Source organism: Podarcis vaucheri, assembly GCF_965113315.1.
Source record: "Podarcis vaucheri genome assembly, chromosome: 3".
Classification (NCBI taxonomy): domain Eukaryota; kingdom Metazoa; phylum Chordata; class Lepidosauria; order Squamata; family Lacertidae; genus Podarcis; species Podarcis vaucheri.
In genome coordinates, this window is record NC_138761.1 from 72,314,353 (window position 1) to 72,334,488 (window position 20,136).

At 38.6% G+C, this 20,136-nt stretch overlaps 2 protein-coding genes across 7 annotated transcripts in view; one reads left to right on the plus strand and one right to left on the minus strand.

Moving 5' to 3' along the window:
* Positions 1-20,136, plus strand: part of HS3ST5 (heparan sulfate-glucosamine 3-sulfotransferase 5) — a 145,452-nt gene that overhangs the window by 10,013 nt on the left and 115,303 nt on the right. The window lies entirely within an intron of this gene.
* Positions 15,181-20,136, minus strand: part of LOC309529085 (uncharacterized protein) — a 127,124-nt gene continuing 122,168 nt past the window's right edge. The window contains exon 6 of the mRNA XM_082216836.1: positions 15,181-15,356. Within this exon, the coding sequence (XP_082072962.1) occupies positions 15,293-15,356 (64 nt within the window). The 3' untranslated portion in view covers positions 15,181-15,292. The remainder of the gene's footprint in view (positions 15,357-20,136) is intronic.

The following is a 20,136-nucleotide window of genomic DNA, read 5'->3' on the forward strand; positions in this document are numbered from 1 at the left end:
GTCGCAGATGACTCTGGGGTTGCGCGCTCATCTCGCTCTATAGGGCAAGGGAACTGGTGTTTGTCCACAGACAGCTTCTGGATCATGTGGCCAGCATGACTAAGCCGCTTCTGGCAAACCAGAGCAGCGCACAGAAACACTGTTTACCTTCCGTCCTGAGCGGTACCTATTTATCTACTTGCACTCTGATGTGCTTTCAAACTGCTAGGTGGGCAGGAGCTGGGACCGAACAACGGGAGCTCACCCCATTACAGGGATTCGAACTGCAGACTTTCCGATCAGCAAGCCCTAGGCTCTGTGGTTTAGACCACAGCACCATCCACGCCCCTATTTGAATATGTTAGTATAGGTGGTGATGCTGATCATTTAACAAAGTTATGTATAGATTGCCTTATAAATGAATGCAAAAAAAGAGAATATGTTAGTATTCATTTATAAGGTAATCTATACATAACTTTGTTAAATGATCAGCATCACCACATATACAATCAAAGTTGGCATTGGAAAAATTAGTTTGAGGGAGCACTCAGATAATTAGGACAATGTAGAATAATTATTTTGTAGGAATAAAAAGATGGCAAACACTATCATTAACTACGGGAATACCTCTATTATTTTACGTGGTTTCTTAATAGACAATTTTTAGGATCCTTATATTCTCACTTAAGATGTATATGATTGTGACAAAACAGAAAAATGGAAAATGGGTAATTTTCTAAAGATAAACCTATGACTTGTTGTACCCTTAAGCATTATCTTTGTGAATAATACAGTGACTCAGTTTAGCTCTAGAAAAAGCTAGAGCGTGCTAAAAAAAATCAAATAGTGTACCAATGTAATTGATTCCACCTCTTTCATATCACTGTAGTTTTCTTTTTCTTTTGAAGTAATAGCGGAAGATAAGAACAATACTTTATTTTAATTTTTTGCCCCCTGAGGCTGTGATCTTAAGCACACCATTTGGAAGCAAGTTTTGTTGATATGGTAGAACATCCTTCATAGGAAATGCATTGAGGATTAAGGTACAAAGAAACAAACTGAGAGAAAATTGAACTACTTTAAGTGAAAACAGTCTTGAGCAAAGAGTCCCATTAACATTGATCTGAAATTTACTGAGCAATTATAATTTTAGGACACGTACAAAAGGGTTTGCCATTCATCCTGCTCTGCAGGAAAGAAAGTGCCTCCATCCAAATGTCACTTTGATCCTCACTCAACCAAGGGTACATCCCTGGGTGAATTAACTGTTAACTAATCAGGCAACGTAGTTCTGACAGGAGATATCTGTTCTTTATGCAGCAACCTATTTGAAAAGTTATGGCTGAGTGGTGCTTATCTGTCCTTTATATTTAGTGTGCATGTTACTTGATTTTGGGAAGGAGACCTCTGCTGTGTTTAACATTAATAAAAATTATGGTAGCTAGTAAAAATCTTGATTCATCTATTTTGACTGCATTTTCTATTTGCCATGTTAGTCAGCTCAAATACATCCTAGTACAGTTTGTTATTATATTTATGGTCTGTCCTTCCTCCAGTGGGCTCAGGGTTTCACACATGGCTCTTCCCAGTCAACTAACTACCCCCCATTTCATTAGCACAACAACCCCATATGGTTGGCTAGAAAGAGAAATAGTGGCTGGCCCAAGCTCCATGCAGCAAGCTTTGTGGCTGGGGACGTATTTGACCCCAGATCTCTCTGGCAATAGTTTGACAAATCCAACAAACCATTTTGGTAAAATACCATCCTTTCCAATCTGTCTATAAGAGGATCAAGAATCACAAAACATTTCTGCAAAGGTGCCTTTAAAAATCCTAATTTAATGGAATGGTTTATAGCAGCCTAGAATAAACTATCAACATCATTCTGGTATTCTCTTAAGACAAGCATGCAGCTCTCCCATTTCCGTTAACTTGTTTCAGTAATCAGACACATACTATAGGTTAAAAACAACAACCCACCAAAACTTAAAAACAGGTTTTTACCAGTTTTATGAAGCTCTCTGAAGAAAAGCTTTTTCTATAGTTAAATTATAACAAGAAAAAGAGACCTTTGCTCCCAAATGCATCTACATAATTGTGAGGTACTCTATTCCCATGTACCTCAAGACCGTTAAATATGACTATTTGCTGGCATTCATCTTTGAAAATAAAAAAGGAGTTGAAACCACTTTCCTCTTTTTTAGGACTGAGTGTGAAAGAAAACAATTTTGCATTACTTTGATGTATTCTTGGACAATGTATGCTTGTTTCATTAGGATAATAAGTGAAAAGGCGTAGCTTCATCGTGCCTGGAAGGGAAGCCATTGATAAATTTAGTGGCAACTGTGGAGGAAATGAAGACAGCCAATTGCAAAAGAAAACAAAACCCTGAAGGAAGTGATTATATATATTTACAATTACTTTACAATCTGATTTCAAATTATTCAGAATTGCACTATCCTTAGATTAAGGGGTTGGTAGAGTGGAGGAACAACTAGAGATGTTTAAAGTTATTGCTATAGACCAGCCCAGAGCAGGATTTATTCCTAATGATCACAGAGAACAGATGGCTAATGGGTTTCAATCCATGCCCAAAAGCAGTGGGGTATTTTCTATGCTTAGTCCCAATACCATGGCTGGATGCCCAACACAATATGTGGTGCTGAAAAAGAGATCTGCAGGTGAGGACAAGGTCGAGTTACACAGAATGACACAGAAGGCTGTAAGGGGAAGATAGACAAGTCAGAGCAGTCAGCATCAGACTGAATTCAGGAAACTGGGGTGTGGAAGTCACAGAAAAGAACCAAGTGGAGCATAAGAAGCTGTGGCAGCACAATGAAAAGCTACGTCAGTTACAAGATAAAGCAGCAGGAGCAGCAGTAACAACAAAATATGTAAGTGAAACAGCTGTGCCAGCAGGCATTATACAAAGGGAGAAGGAGGGATGCACAAAGCTTAGGAATGCATGCAGGTGCTAAAATAAATTCTGCCTTATCCTTCTCATATCAGGAGGAAAGATACCATACTTGGGAGTGAATGTGCAGCTGCCATTGTTTGGTTCACTAGATATACTTTTGCTCACCTTACAGTTTGCTTAGGAAATAAATCATTCTAGGACCCCAAAGTAGGAGTCATTTAATTGTCTGACAGCTATTAACATGCATTTTGGTTGTGTAAATCACAGCCAAGAAAAAGCCTAAACTGTGCCTTGGGGCTGTGCATCCTGAGAAGGGGCAGCTAAACTTTTTCTCTCCCTGAAACAATTATGTCAAAAACCTCCTTGTTGGTCTTTGCAGTTAGTTCCTATTGGCATTGGTTTGACCCTAACATAACCTGTTCATTTCTATTTGCATTAATTCATATATACAGCATACAATTGCTCTCCTGAATAAATTTGTTGGTCAGTGGCACAATCTTAGGATAGATACTTGTGCAAGGAATGCTCTGTTCCAGCAGCGAAACCTTGAGTGGCTGTAGCGAACCTCAACCAGAAACCTAAACTAAACCTGTTTTAAACAAAATCTGCATTCTTAGGTTTCAGTTCATGCTCCCTGTAGGTTCACTTTCAGTTTTAAATGCAGCTTATGAACTTATTTCTCCTCTTAATGCCAGACCTGGGGTCACTAAATGAAGCTGAAAGCAATAGACAAAGGAAGTAATTATTCACACAGCACATAGAATTTTCTACTAGAAGATATTGTGATGGCCACCAACATTGGTGCTTAAAAAAAGGAAATTGGGCAAGTTCATGGATCATGATTTCTGCATTAACTTCCACATCAGAAGCAGCTTGCCTCTGAACACCAGTTGCTGGGAAAGGCTAGAGCCATTGCACTTGTGTCCTGCTTGTGGTCTTCCCATAGGCATCCGGTCACAGTGGAAAGAATGCTGCTCTGATCTAGCATTTATTCTCTTATTTGTGAATGCATTACTGAAGGTATAGATCAGTTATAGGCAAACTCAGCCCTCCAGATGTTTTTGGACTACAATTCCCATCATCCCTGACCACTGGTCCTGTTAGCTAGGGATGATGGGAGTTGTAGTCCCAAAACATCTGGAGGCCCGAGTTTGCCTATGCCTGGTATACATAGTCTGCTGGCATAGATAAGTATGTTGCTTAGGAATGATAAATAACACCTTCTATATATCAGGATAATACACCACTATGCTGGAAATAAGATAAAGTCCATGCTCATTTTTAAATAAGCTCAAAGCGTTTCTAATTTTGCACTTGTGATCATCTAGTAATCATATTCAGTTAATGTACAGAAAAATGTATACCTATATTCCAACTAATATTATTTTATTATTTTATTTATTTATTTAAATTTGCATACTGCCCAAGAGCCTAGGGTGGTTCACAACAGAGAAATACAAAAAGAGAATACAAAATACTCAATGAAACAACTTCCCACCCCCAATAATCCTCATCCCACAAACACATTTTTAAAAGCCATAGAATGTTAGTCACCTGAACACCTGGGAGAAGAAAAACGTTTTCACCTGTGCCTAAAGATATGTAATGAAGGCACCAGGTGAGCCTCCCTGGGAAGAGCATTCCACAAATGGGGAGCTACCACAGAAAAGGCCCATTCTGATGTTGCCACCCTCTGGACCTTTCGTAGAGGAGGCATACAAAGAAAGGCCTGTGATGATGATCACAGGGTCTGGGTTGGATCATATGGGCAGAGGTGGTTCTTAAGGTATTGTGGTCTTGAACCATTTAAGGTTCAAACCAGCACTTTGAATTGGGCCCAGAAACTAACTGACAGCCAGTACTGTCAGGCCAGATCAGTGTAATATGCGCAAACCGTCTTGCCCTGTGAGCAACCTGGCCACCAAATTTTGAACCAAATGACGTTTCTGAACAATCTTCAGAGGTAGCCCTACATACAGTGTGTTGCACTAATCCAACTTAGAAGCTGTCCCTGGCCAGATAAGGACACAGCTGGGCTATCAATTTCTCTTCTCTTACACTTATTTTGTTTGGACTCTCCCCATAGCTTTAGATTAATAATTAATAAGAAATTGCATTTCTTTAATCTAGTTGTATTAATCTGTGATGATCCATTATTAAAAAAAATTACAACCACGACTAATCAATGAAATTAGATAAACTTGTTACAGACTTTAGGACATAAAAAGACAATATAAACGGTTACCTGTTGTGCAGCATGCACAGAAATTTATTAGATAAGGGCAGCTAACTGGCTTTCTTCAAATCATTTTCATCTGGTTCCTATAATGCCTCTAACAAATTTTAATCAAGGTATGGTTAAAAAAAACCCTTTGCCCACAATTTAATTTGTAAGGCAAAGAAAACTGTTGTCAAAAGTTTTGACAGGCAGAGATATCAGACACTTTAAAGTATTTCATTTCTCTTTTCGTTTTGTATTTAATTTTCTAGTCATACCTGTCTCAGTCATATGCTGAATAGATATGAAAAGTGGTGCTGACTTTATTATAGATGTTGACATTCCATGAAAGTATTGGGTTGTGCAGCAAAATATACTTCTGTCTGAGGAATAGAAAAGCCACCTGTAATATAGGTTGACTGTCCCAAGTTTAGGGTTGGTTGTATTTATTATTATCATTGTTTTGCTTTCATCCACCCTTTACCCTACAGTTCCAAGGTTACAACAACATAAATAGTAGAAATTAAAACTAAGTAAATCCAAACCGTGTTGCAGAGTAGATGTCTTAGCCAGAGTAACATGAATGGAGTTGTAATGTCTGCCTGTTTCATCAAATAATGGAAGTGTCTTTTCATTCTCATTCGTGATTTTTTCCATTGGATTTTATCTTGTACAGTGTCAGTTATACTCGTGTATGTTTCAGGAAACATCTGTAGGCAAATGATGTACACTGCCATTGATGTATGGCTCTTCTTTTTAATTTTTTTGTGCTTTTGCACTACAAAAATGTACAGGATTTAAAGCACACACTACATGTTCCAGCCCTCCCCACAGCTGCCACAGAAGCTTTCAGGAGACTGTCAAGTACCACTGTTTCAGCACTTGCAATTTTATTTTGAAATGAGAGTCAAATGTGCCTAAATTGGTATGTTATAGCCCTGGTTGTAGGGTTTGTTCATGGCATGAAACCGGAATTGGCAGCCTGTCTGATCTGTGCTCCCTATAAAATATGTGTAACATATTTTGCCAAACTGGTGGTGCTAGTTCTGGTGTTTGGGCCAAATTTCATTTAAATAATTACGGTATGCTTTGCTACTATTCTCTTTGCAATTTCAGTTGAAAATACATTCCTTTCCCCATATCTTGCTAACAATTGCTTTACCAGTGCCAGCAGAGTATGGGTTTTTCAGTGAAGCTCAGAGAAAATTATACTTCCTGTGGGTCCAAAATATGTTACCTTCATTTTTCTGAGATGTGTTACATTTTGTGAGTTTCATGTCCATAAAATGCTTTGATGAAACTGCACTGAAACTGTGCATAATGAGTTTGTTTCAGCAAGTCTGCTGTTTTGGAATAGAGTTACCTCTTTAAGAGAAGGCTGTGCTTGCATATGGTTTAAGGCAGCCTAATCCACAAACCAGTTACAAAGGATTACTTGGATTTAAGAGATTTAGTCACATTGAAGTCAATCCCCAATCTTAAACATGCTTGCTTGCAAGTAAATCCTATTGATTTTAATGGAACTTTTATAAAATTGTGTTTGGGGTTGAAGCCTAGATCAACTTATATCCAAGTGCTGTGGCTTACCTCATTTATGAGCAAAGTCACAATTTACACCATTTTGCTTGTTTTTTTTTACAATAAAACAATGAAGTCTGGCTGGCAGATTTCAATAAGCCTGGCAGAATTCTCAGGGCAATATTCTAAATTTGCAGTATGAATGGCTGTTGGTGTCCATTCAGATAAGTATGTAACAACAGGCTGTAGTGCTACCCTTTGTTTATAATTGATGACAAAGTAGGAAAGATAACACTTTAAACTGAATTGGACAAAAGTTCAAACCAGGACATGGTGTGAAATCACATGAATAAGCAAGCTTGCTGAAAGTCTATGCCGGTCAGAGACTATTTGGGTTGTGCCAACTTTTATGTCCATGGATGAAAGGTACATTATAAATACAATAAATACATAAAGTATAAGCAAGCAAGCAAGCAAGCAAGCAAACAGTGTCTAGGCATTCACTGGGGCAGGCTGCATTTGTATAGCAACAAAATAATGTATTGACACTATTATATGCATACACTATTATATGCATAGTTTTTAATGAAAAATTTAGCTATGCTGTGGGGGGAAATGATGCAATCCTTTTTTTACTTACTTGAGAGAAATTAGCTGCACAGAATTAGTTAAATGTATACTACTGGGCAGGATAGTGGCTGCATTCACAGGGCAGGTTATTCCAATGCCCCAAGGTTTTCCAAGTGTTAAATTCTGCATTATATTTGAGCTTTCATGTGATGTAAAAGCTACTTCTGGCAAACTAATAGAATGAATGTTTAGCCCTCATTTCCTGCACTTATAGTCTGAAGTCATGCATGCCAGACACAACCTTAGCAATAAATAGGCCAGCGTTATTTTTATTTATTTATACCTTGATTTTCCTCCAAGGATCTCATAGTAGCATATTTGGATCAATTCCTCTTTTATCTTCACAACAATGCTATGAGGTAAGTTAGACTGAAATATAATGACTGACGAAAAACCACCCAGTGAGCTTTGTGGCTCTGAATGAGAGTTTGAAACTGGATCTTTCCCATTCTTGATCAAATACAAAAAGAATGTGAGTAAGGTACATGTTTGTTGCTGACAGTGGGGCATATATGCTTAGATGAAGCATAATTGTATGGTTGCAGAATTCTATGCAAGTAGCCGTTCTATGTGAGTAGCCATAAATTCCAGTCATGCTCATTGTAAATTCTCATCAGACTGGCTTGTTGTGTTCCACAAGCTTCCAGACCTCCAAAAGAGGACAGATTATTGTAACAAGCACTGCCTTGAGTCAAAGCCCTTAACTAAATCCAAGAGACCAATACAAATTGATCACAGTGGAGAAACTGAATTCAGGTATTCAAAGTTATGTCCAAAGGTTTGCAGCCACTCAGGGCATGGAGGGGCCTGGCAAGTGGATTCAGTGTACAGGCACATGCTGCACCAACACTGCAGAGAGTGAAGGGCTGGTGTGGGTGCTATTTAACTCACCCCCATTCTTCTCAGGGCATCTTCATCTGGCAGGCTACCCACCTTCCACTCTACTGGCAGTGAAGCTAGTGTCTGGTCACCTTTGCGGGGACTGGTAGGGATCAGCTTTGCTGTCAGATTTATTTCCCTACTCTGTACTGATGTGGTGGGGGTATTAGCAGGGGTGGGGTAGTCATTAAAAAGACTAATAGGCACATTGGCAGGTTGGTTATGAGGAAGTTAAGGTTTGGTGAACACCCTTGGACAGGGGAGGGGTGTAGTCCTGATACTGCCTTCAGGGCTGTGGGAAGTGATGACAAGGGTAGGAAGCAACTATGGGACCCACCTGTAACACTTGCATGAAGACTGGGGTCCACTCTCCCTACTCATGTGAAAGGGAGTAGAGGATGGGATACCCCAGGCCCGGGCCCTGGGTAGGGTTGGCTTGCCCACAGTTTGGTTATTAGTTAGGTCTTGCACCTTCTTCCTGCTTTGCAAATCATTTTTGGGCTTAAATATGGGTTTAATTGGGTTTTAATATGGCCCAGTTCTTTTGCAACTTGCTTCTTCATTTCCTTGTGTGGTTGCAAACATACTTCAGTTTGCCACTGTGGTATGAAGTTGTGTAAATAGAAGTTAAAGTAGCTACATGACATTTAGTGTTCAGCAGCCGTGCCAGAATATTGTGTATTAAGCTGAACTTAAATCTGAAAGAAAAATTAATACTTTCTACCAATACATTATGGAAGCAGTTAATACGAACTAAGCATAACTGTGGCTTCCCTCATTATTATGTACCCCTTTGAATTCTACATGATAAATTAACCTATAGAATACCTCTAGATAATTAAGCAAATAGGAAATTGTTTGTTCCTATAAAACAAAGTTTCACATGCATGCATTCACATTAAAGCAGCAAAATAAACATCCTTTTAATGGTTTCAAGTGCAAATTTGAATATTAAAAATAAGCTCCGACCCAGCATGCGGTCTTGCTGCAAGGAAAGGAGAGAGCTGGGCTTGCTCTAGATAAGCTGCCTCTGCAGAACTTTCCTTTTCTGTACCTTTCTTTTCTGCACCTATTTCTGTCAACCTGTTAGTGTTGCGGCCTATGCTGTAACCATTTGGAGACTATCTGTGCATCACTAATAAGAGAACGAAAGAGTACACAGATTCACATGAAATTTTGATATGATCCTATAATTGAAAGAAGCACATGGTACATATCACTACGGTAGAGAAGACTGTGACAAGGCGGTTTTTGTGCCTGCTTAGTCTGATAAACATTCATGGCCAACTCCAGGGCCTCTGCTTTCTTATGGTTCTTTAACTTCATAGTGGACTTGGACCAGACATCCCATTGTATACAGGATATGTCATACAAAGGTCATTTCTCTGTAAAATGGGAAACATGGTCACAAAATTTAAATCAGCTTACTATTGTGGGCTACTTAATATTGCCTCCTCTTCCTTTTTCTTATTGCTGCTTGTTATACGTGCCACAAAATGATTCAGGCAGTATAAAGAGTCCACCCAGGACAGAAGAAGAGTATATGAGCTGTGGGAGGAGTTATGGGAAGAGGGGCAAGTCAATAAGGAAATCATTCAGAAACCTGTGTCTCTGGTGGTTCCTTCTTCATTTCTAGGCTGTTTCCTAACCCATTCCCTGGGGGTGGGCAGGAGGTGACTCAGACATAAACCAATACAGAGGAAATGCAATGTAAATGAATTACCTAGAATAATGTTGTGAACCTTAATTCTTGAAAAATATATTACTGTAATCCAGTAAGGTTATATTTTTGCTTCATTATCATTTTTTTTAAAAAAGAGGGTTGAACCAGAGGTATGCTCTAATGATAAAATTCAACGTGATTTGAGTCATGTTGAGTCATACTCTTCTTTCAGGGGGGATTTATTTATGTACTATGAAGACGGATTCTAAACTTTTTATGGCCTTTAAGCCATCCCACTTAGATGGACAGGTTTGGATCATTGGGCCTGGATGTGAGTGCACATGTCTAATACAAAAATAGACATGCAATCCAGTGTTGATTCTGTTGCCCCTTCTTCATGCAGTTGAAGGTATGCATTTTCATTAATTTCACATTGCAAATTAGGATGCATATACTAATATATTATTTGAGGCTACTACACTGATTTCCCCCCTTGGTTTATTACTTGTTTGTGATGTCCTGCTATATTAAACTATCACAGGATCAGAGTTCCCATTTTTCTTTCTTTCTAACTACTGTTAAAAAGCAGTGAAAAAGAAGAAAAACTCAGGCAGAGAGCTTTGTTTAAGGAAAGAGTGATATTAAGGATGACTACCAATCAGTTTTATGATATCCAGTGCAGAACAATCAATTTTATGATATCCAGTGCAGAACGGGTGCACTCTGGAAAATCAGTTTTCAGTTTCCAGACCTTAGGTACTCCTTCCCTCAGCAATGCCCTCTTTAAATTGACCACTTGAAATATTCATCATAATTTTATTTGACCTTCAGTTAAAAGCCATATTTTCTATGCAACCATTTTTGCTGGATTCCTGGGTGGTCACATCATAAATTGTATATTCATTTAGTGAAAATATAATCTGTGTTTGAACTTGAGCCAAAATTCTAGAGTTTTCCTAAGCATAGCTGTGTATTGTCATGAAAATGATTAACGAAGTAATGTAAGACTTGTATCTCAGTCTAGTGAAAGCAAAAATAATGAGGAACAATGCTGGTAACAAACTAATTTCAAGACAGAAAAAGGAAAGAGAGCAAATGGTTTTGCCTTACTCAACGCCACAATAAACCATGGGAAAGAAAGAGAGGGAAAGTATGTGAGCCCAAAGGTCATTACAATCAGGATAAACTATAATTTATTGTGGCATACGAATGTAGCCACTGTATATAGTAGCAAATGCAGGTTTCTCATTGTGTTTATTGTGTCTTAATGAAAGCTGACTATGGCATGCTTATCACACAAATTCATGAGATCAGGTGCTATAAATTCATGTGTGAAAATTATACTTCTTTTTCGAAGTAAATCTCTGTGATGTGCAAAATATACTTCTTTTCTAGAAGTCAAGTTCTATGGTGAACTTAAATGGTATTTGAGGATGCATGTTTACAAAGGGAAAGGGCGGAAATGAAAGAGTGCTCTCTGCCTTCCTCTTCTATCCACTTAACATAAATAGGTTTCCTTTTCTGATCAATGGCTGCTATTTAAAAATGCTTTGGAAACTTCTGGCATTTTGGTAATGGGAAATTAAAATGTAATTATTGTCTCAATGGAACCATCTAGAAGTTGAACTTGGGAAGGAGAAAGTACGGTATATGTGACTGGAAACCCAATCATTTAGATCTGTGCAGGTGTATCTGTCTGTAAGGCTGGTGGTGCAGTTGTATTGCAATATCAACCCAAATGACCTATTGTGTTTTGCTGGTTTCTGAAGTCTTAGGATCCATCTCTTCTGACGTGATAGATGAAGAAAGTGAAATAAAGTTTAGAACAGCCAGTCATTCTCAACCCTCTGAAACTGAGAAAACAAACCTTCCTTTCCACTCTGCTACATTACTCCGACAATTACCACTTAACTCTTCAGTAACAAACATAATCCATTGATACCATTGCTAAATGTCCATTAATCTTGCAATCTCCCTCCATAAGAAAAAAATACAGGGGTATGTGCTGGGTTGAGGGAGTGGGGAATTTCACCCTTTGCCTACTGTTGTAATCCTGATCTGGATTCCCCTTTTCTGCTTTTCTTCCTCAAGCAAATAGCAGGTGTCAATACAGATTAGGATCCTCTTATCTTAAGATGTGGTCCTAGTCCATATCTGCCCATCTTTGCTGATTATTTGTGGAAGAAATACCTTGCACTCAGGGGCAAATCACATGAGTAATGTCTTGTGTAATTTGACCATTAGAATTGGTGGAAGCAAAATATTACCTTTAGATTTCAGGCAGTTTCTATCAGTTTCTGCCCAGTGTTACTACAGCAATAAGCTACCTATTTATCTTGCTGTCTATAAAGTGTGAGGGAGTTTTATTTATATATATAAAAAGATATATCTAATATGGGCTTTTGACTGTACCATAAGGGCCACTAAACAAGCAGGCACATTTCAATATGTATCACTGTGCTCATTCAGGAGAAGTAATAGCCTGTTAAACCAAAGCATGTTAACAGGTAAGTTTTATGGTTCTTGACAAATATGTATATGAACACTTGTAACCACATTTGGTTGCTGTTACTGTACTTGGATCATATCTCTGATGCTCTGAAAGGTCTAATTTTCTCTGCCACTTCAACATTTTTAAAATAAAATGGTATTGAAGAATCTACATGCTTTTGAACAAAAGCCTTCCAGTATTTTAATTATAGTTTAAAAAGCCAAAGATATGATAATTAGTTTAGATTCATCCCATGCTAATGTTGGTATCTCTCTCTCAAGCACAAAAATCTCATTCTAATGTATGCTAAATTTAAATCTAGCCTAAAATTGCTAATTGTGATAATAATTGAGTATATGAGTTTTAAAATCTAAATGAAATTTGGTTAGTGAATATGTATGTGTGTGTTTTTCTGATTTAGAGGAATAAGCTCCTCTTACATGTTTATTGAGGATTCCACAAATTGCGACTTAGCTAAATCATCAGCCATCATTTGCAGTTTATATTGCCCCACAAGTTCTGTGGTATGGGCCAAAATGGCAAAAAAAAAATGCTAAAAGACTTTTTGGCCTGGAGAAAATTTGATGAAAGAAGGATTTGATACATTTATTAAATTATATACGGTGTGCAAAACAGCTCCTCCGATAAAGCTGTTAGGGTCACCCAATGAAATTGACTGGCAATATATTCACTTCCTTACACAATGCATAAGTAATTTATGGAGCTCTGACAGAAGATGTGTTGATAGCCACTGGTTTAGGTGTCTTCATAGGGTGATAGACCTATCAGTGACTGTTAGCTACAATAGCTTAGTATAACCATATGTTTAGAGGTAGGACATACATACAGTATTTGAAACATGGTTGCTGTGGATGAGCAATGGGGAAAGGCTACTTTCCTCAATTGCTTTTGGTCTGTGTTACCAGCTCCTAACAAAGCTTCCCAACCATTAGCACAACAAAAAGTAGGTCCTTCCAACACCACTACCTCTGCCTTCTAAAATTCCGAACAGTGTGGCCTGGGAATAAGAGACCCAGGGATTACTTGCACAAAGGCAGGTAGAAATAACAGTTTTGCTGTTTTTAGCTTACATCAAAACAGATTTTACTTTTTTAGCACTTAATTTATCATTTAAGTATGTGTTTCTGTGAGAGAGGGGGTAGAGAGAAAGATGGGGATGGGGAAGAATCAATTCCATTCTCTATTGCAGCTAATGGCATCTACCCTCTAACAGATGGCCACTGCGCTACACTTTTGCTGGGAGCCTTCATCCATCTCTGGGGTGCACAATCTGTGGCCTTCCAGATGTTTTTGGACTGCAACTCCCATCAGCCCCAGCTGGAATAGCCAGTGATCAGGGATGATGGGAGGTGTCATCCAACCTCTGGAGGGCCACAGGCTGTGCACCCCTGATTTATCTGCAGCTAACTGCATCTTCTGTTGGTGCAAATTTGTAGTACCATAGTTGAAACAGCCACTTGCCTAAGCCAGTGATATTATGAGTCAGTTTATACTTCTTTTCAGCACACAGCCAATCCAGTAGAAACACACACACACACACACACACACACACACAATCTTATGATTTCAATGGAAGAAAAGTAAAGACAAATGCAAGAAGCCATACTATTTGCAATTCACCCTTCGCTTCTAGCCTTGTTTATTTTGAATTATAATAAATTATGTAATTGTTGATAGGAAAAGTCACACACATGCATGCCCACTTCCATTTATCCTAATGGTACTGCAAAGTTGTATTGCAGCCTCAATGAAAATGTGGGTGTGCTTTCAAAGCCTTGGCAGCCTGTAGTGACCTTCAGGAAAAATGAAATGGTCTGCTGGCTAGGGAAACAATTGAGCTGAAACCACTGAGGCGCAGTCAACTCAGAGATAGACTTCCCAAATTAAAAGCTGTTAGCAACAGCTCCAAACAAGATTGGAAAGTGAGAGCAGAACATATTTCTTGAAGGTGATTTATGCAATGAATAAGGCATGATCAAGAGCACAAACCTCTCAGAAAGAGGAATACCTATTAAACTGAGCAACCTGGACTTTAAACTGAACATCACTGTCATCAAAAGTCTGGGCACAAAGTGGTGTCAGAATCACAATTTGTTTAAACAAATAGATAAATGCAAACTGATGACCTTTTAACACACAGGGACATAAAATACATCCGTAGCTTCCAGTAATTAATTTGCAACAAGCACATCCTGATTTCCCCCCTCAAGTATCTTTTGACAGAATGTTCACACAAGAGCATTAGATATTTGTAATGACTTTTCCTGATTATAATGTATCAGGCAGGCAACAATGGAGTTTTCACTGCATTCCATATTAATGTCAATTAGCTTGGTGTAACTGGGAAGAAAAGGTCAAGGCTTAAATTAGCCCACAAATTCCCCATAAATTAATAAATGTTTTAATATGGATAAGCACATAAAGACCCAAATAAGCTTAAGCCCCAAAGAAACCCTAATTATTTCAGTTCTCTGCAACAGAGAACAATCCATCTAAAATGTTGGCATATGTTTTAGGAACTTTCTAACCCAATCTTTGTTGTTTTTCTGCCCAAAATGTAAAATATTAAAGTGTTTGAAAGATGTCTGAGGAAGTGATTATGTATGTATTGGTTCAGAATGTGGCTCTATCCCAAATTTTGAGCTGGATGAATTTGTCTTCTGAACCAGGTAATATCATTCCTGTATGATATTCATGTTAGTGTTTCCCTAAAATTCAGCAAAGTGAAGGCAAGATATTTAAAATAGAAATATTTGTACTTATATTTAAAACACCAGCAATCAATCAGGAAATACAGGAGAGAAGATTCAAATAAGAATAAAACAACAACAAAACTAGATATATTTTTTAGTATAGTGCTTGTAAATTTGTTTTCTTTCTTTTCCATTCAGCATATCACATACCAAAATCCCAAGTGAAATTTCCTTTCTCCACATATATGTATTTTCATGTTCTTTCTCTCACACAGCAGTCTTCCTAACCTGCACCAGGCCCTTTACTCGTCCCTGCAGAAATTTCACTGTTGAATTCTGTTTTAATTCTGTTGAAAAACAAATCATTTTGTAGTATTAATTCTGAAAATTTGTATTACTGACACAAGGCAGCTTGATTTCGCATCCTGGAAATGAATCACATGAAGCATTCACTTAATTCTCTAAGGACATTTTAAGACAATATAACACACCTTTGAAAAGCTTGCTTTAGTCATTTATTTGTTGATGTAAATGTTGCATTTTATAGCAGCCTTTCTTAATTTAAAATGAATTATAACAGCAGAGTGAAGAATTCCCTATAAAGCGGTGGTGTACTTCATTATTTAAGCAGTCCAACTTCTGTTTGATATTGCCCCATTTATCACTGAGGATATTTTATCTTTATTGTTCCTTAAAAAGAGCAGTCACCTGTACATTAATGCCAATTCCCAGCATTTTGTTACACGAGCATGACCAAGAAAGGGAACCTAGGATGGGTTGTGTAAGTAAAGAGGCGCACTATGTAGATAGAAACAGGCTTTATTTTCAAATGTTTGGGTCTCCAATAACACAAGGCAGGTCTAATCCCACCACAGTGATGTCGGAGTGCATCCCTTTACATTTGCAACCTTAAATGAATAGATGTTATTTATTCCAAGTGGGAAAATGCTGTTTTGATAAGAATGTCCCTCCATTTCTAACACAGAGCTCAGTGGTGGAACTTGACATCTCAAATTTCAGTGGCACCTTGGTGATGCCAAAATCTGGCATACCCCCCACTGCTCGCTTTCCACTAGACTTCATAGTTGCAGCACCTGGTATGGTACCCTAGAACCTCTGCTCCTGGGGCCACCAAACAAGTTGTGCTCCCTTAGAGCCACCTTTGCTGAGCTCTCCCTTAGGGTTTTCATAGGAAGAGCATACACTATAATTAAATGTTAGGACCATTTAATTACAGTGGTGCCCCGCAAGACGAATGCCTCGCAAGACGAAAAACCCGCTAGACGAAAGGGTTTTCCATTTTTCAATGCGCTTCGCAAGACGAATTTCCCTATGGGCTTGCTTCGCAAGACGAAAACGTCTTGCGAGTCTTGCGATTTTTTCCGCTTCCCCCCTTTTTTCTAAGCCGCTAAGCCGCTAATAGCCTTTTAGCCGCTGAGCCGCTAAGCCTTTAATAGCCGCTAAACCGCTAATAGCGCTAATAGCGCTAATCCGCTAAACGGCTAATAGGGTTGCTTTGCAAGACGAAAAAACCGCTAGACGAAGAGACTCGCGGAACGGATTATTTTCGTCTTGCGAGGCACCACTGTATAGAAGTGGAAGTCTTGGGGAATAGAGTTGCATACATCCATACCCAGTTCCTGGTAACTGTAGTCCTTCCCCCACATAGCTATTATTCTGAGCATCATGTCTTTTCAAGTGCACATGTGCCCTAAGTCCACACACCCTGCTCAGTCCAGGATTTATAATTCAAAATGCAACTACAGCATTCCTGAGATCAAGCCTCTGCTTAAATACCTATGGTGAAATAGAGCACACCAAATCCCAAGGCAATTTGCACCACTGTTTAACAACTCTTACAGTTGGGAAATGTCTCCTAATTTTTAGCCAGCAAATCCTTGTCTGCAATTTCCATCTACTGGCAGCAGTCATGTCTTCTGGGGCAACAGATAACAAGTCTGTTCTATCTTCTGCATGTCTTGCTTTAATATTCTGATCTCCGGGGTAGATATATCCAGCTCTTTCAATCATTTCTCATTGTTTCCATGCCTATTACTATCCTGTGGACATGCTCTAGTTTGTAATGTCCTTCTTAAAATGTTGCACCCAGAACTGGACACAGTAGATCAGATGTGCCCTGTGCTTCACTCTGACCATTACTGAACAGAGTGGAGCTGTTATTCCCCATGATCTATATTCTATATTTATGTTAATGCAAACTAATAGTGGATTTGCTTCTTTTGTAGCTATGCACTGGCTTGTTTTCAGGTTGTGGTCCACCAAGACACCCTTTAATGTTTTGGCCCTAAATGCAGGAAATTATCTGTGTAAAATTTCATTTTGTTGGTTGCGGTCCAGTGTTACCGCTAGTCAATATCTCTGTTATGTTGTTTGGTCCTGGCTGTTATTTCTGACAGCGGTTCCTTGTGTTGCATTGCTGCTTCACTGGGTCTAGTGGGCAGCTAGTGAAGCAAGTTCTAGAAAGTGAGGATCAAAAATTATGCTGTGCACATTTAGCTTTCTACATAGCTTTCTGGACTGGGGTCATATGTATTTGAACTGCCTCTAGGTGGATAAATTTGGTGGCCAATCAGTATATTGGTGACTAATAATTAGCACAGAAAAGCAAGAGAATTTATTTAAAGAAGGTTTAAGAAACAGGAAGAAGTGGAACTAAGGTTTCTCTAATGATATACATCCATACTTAGTCATCTGCTACATAATCAATATTATCAATAATATCTTGAGGCTTGTCCTTCTAGTAACACTTCTAATTGCTTAAATACTCTCTACTATGCTGCTTTAATTAGTATATCCAACCATCTATTTTTAATGCCCCTAAAAGAAATATGGCAATCAGAAATGTCTTTTGGGTGTGCATTACTTTAAAGGAACCATTTTCAAATAGAATTAAATGCTCAAACCTGTTTCACCTATAAAATAAAGATTCTTAGAAAAACAATAATTCAGTCACATAAAGATTTGTTATCTAAAGAAATGGCCAACTTAGAAATAGATTAGCTATTTAAGACTAATTTGGCCATATGTCTAATGGGTATGGTTCATAAACCTACACATAAAAAGCTTTGAAATGGAGAGTGGATGGTAAAATTACCCCAGGTTTTATCTTCTTTAGTTTGACTATTTAAATAGCTAACTCTTTCCTAACCTGACTGCTGTAAAAAATATTATCACATAGCCAAGAAGGGCTTGCTGCCTTTGAAAGAGAACAGAAATTTTGTTGGTGTATTGTCCAACAGCTTCCCTAACCTGAGCTGATGGAGGTGGTCTTAGCAGTGGTTTTTTGGTTACCTTTTCAAGTTCAGTGCTGGACTTCATGATAACTAAGGCATTCATGAGTCTTTTTCTATAAGGTGGGTCCAGCACATGTGCTGGTCATACTCTTGTTATGTTTGTTGATTTGTTTTTATTTGCTATAGAACATTTCAGGAATGATCCAATCATAGATGGTTTCAAGTCACTCTATTGTCATGGACAGAACATTGATGAAGTTTGGATTGTTGTTCACAGTTTCTCTCTGCAGGGATGGAAAACTGACTAGGATGGTCCTGAAAACCTACAGAATCCCAAGGATTCCTGAATGCTTTGAGGGAATTTCTAATTGGCATGCCGGCAAACATGTTGGACTCTGATCTCATGGTGGAACAGTGAAGTGGAGGGACCATTGATAGGATCATTCTTGAGTGCCATATCCAATTAAGGGGCCTCAGATGGCTCCCTGGTTTGGAAGGAAGTAACAGGTGATGAAACAATCAAATGATGGCTCAGGTGGCTGAAATATTGCAGCAAATATGACTGAAGACAGCTAAGAATATATAATATATGGTGATAGTGATGAAGATTGTCTATTTCTCTGCCACCATCTGAAGGCACATGCATTCCTTCATAGCTTTGGGGAAAACTGAGACAGAAACACAATGTATGACACAGAGATGATAGTTGGATTCTGCTGTATTTTATGGTGTTTGAAGTTTTTTAAAAAAAATACTATGAGGATGAGAGAGAGAGAAGTATGTCTGCAGGAGATTGTCAGATGAAGGTCTAGAAATAAAAATAATAATTATGATGATAATAAATGCCGGCTTGAGCCCTGATTCAGAGGCAAGTCTTCCCCATTCAACACAATATTAGGGATGACTCAACACACTCCTTGTATGTGCAGAGCTGCTATTACAAATACTGAATTCCAGAGAAGGCTTTGCTCACTAAGTCCACTGGAGCTTTGGTGACCTAAATATTATTATAATGTTATCTTTTCATGAGTCATGACCCCAGAACCCAATGTTACCAAGGTGCCCAGTGTGGTTGTTAGGTCAAGCTCCTTTGGCTTTGCTCTTCATGTGACTATGCAAGATGCATGGCATAAAGGCATGAAGAGGAAGCAAACTTTGGTGCACTTCAGCTATCTTTATTAACTTGCTCTAGGTGTATTCTAATGCCTGACAATGCACCTGATATATTGTCTGTTGCCAATTTAAATATGTGTCTCTATCTGACCATCAATTTGACCTGGTAAAATAAAAGTGTATTTCTAAAGAGCACAGTGATCAGTTGCTTTTTCCTTTTCTCAAAGATAAGACCTTCAACTCCAATCTTCTCCTAGTCTCAGTCTCATGCAAGATCACCTTTTTGTCACAAGCAACCCCTCCCCTCTGGGAACAAAGGCTTTTAAGTGTTTTTCTCCAAGAGACCATACTCTTGGATTTCTCCTAAGACAAATTGCTCATCTATAATTAGCTCCCCTTCTGTACCTCCCCTTCCTGTCCCCTTTGCCTCCTCCTCATTGGTAATTTTCTTGTCTAGTTAGGATCCGAAGGGAGCATGAAACCACGTGTAGCATTTTTTCAATTTCCCAACTTTTGTTCTATTTTGGGAGTGTTCTGAAAATGCTAGCTCTGAACCATACATGGTTCCCTGAGTGAAGGACAGCCTGCCAGTAATGAGAGGCAGACTGTGGCTTATGTCCAGCAACTCACGCCGAAACACTTCAAGAATCCCAGTATAAAACCATGACTGAGATTCTCAGGTCACTATGAAACTCAAGAAATCCACTCCTGGTCCTTTAGTCAGAACACGTAATTGTCAGCACTCATCCCCAGGGGTGCA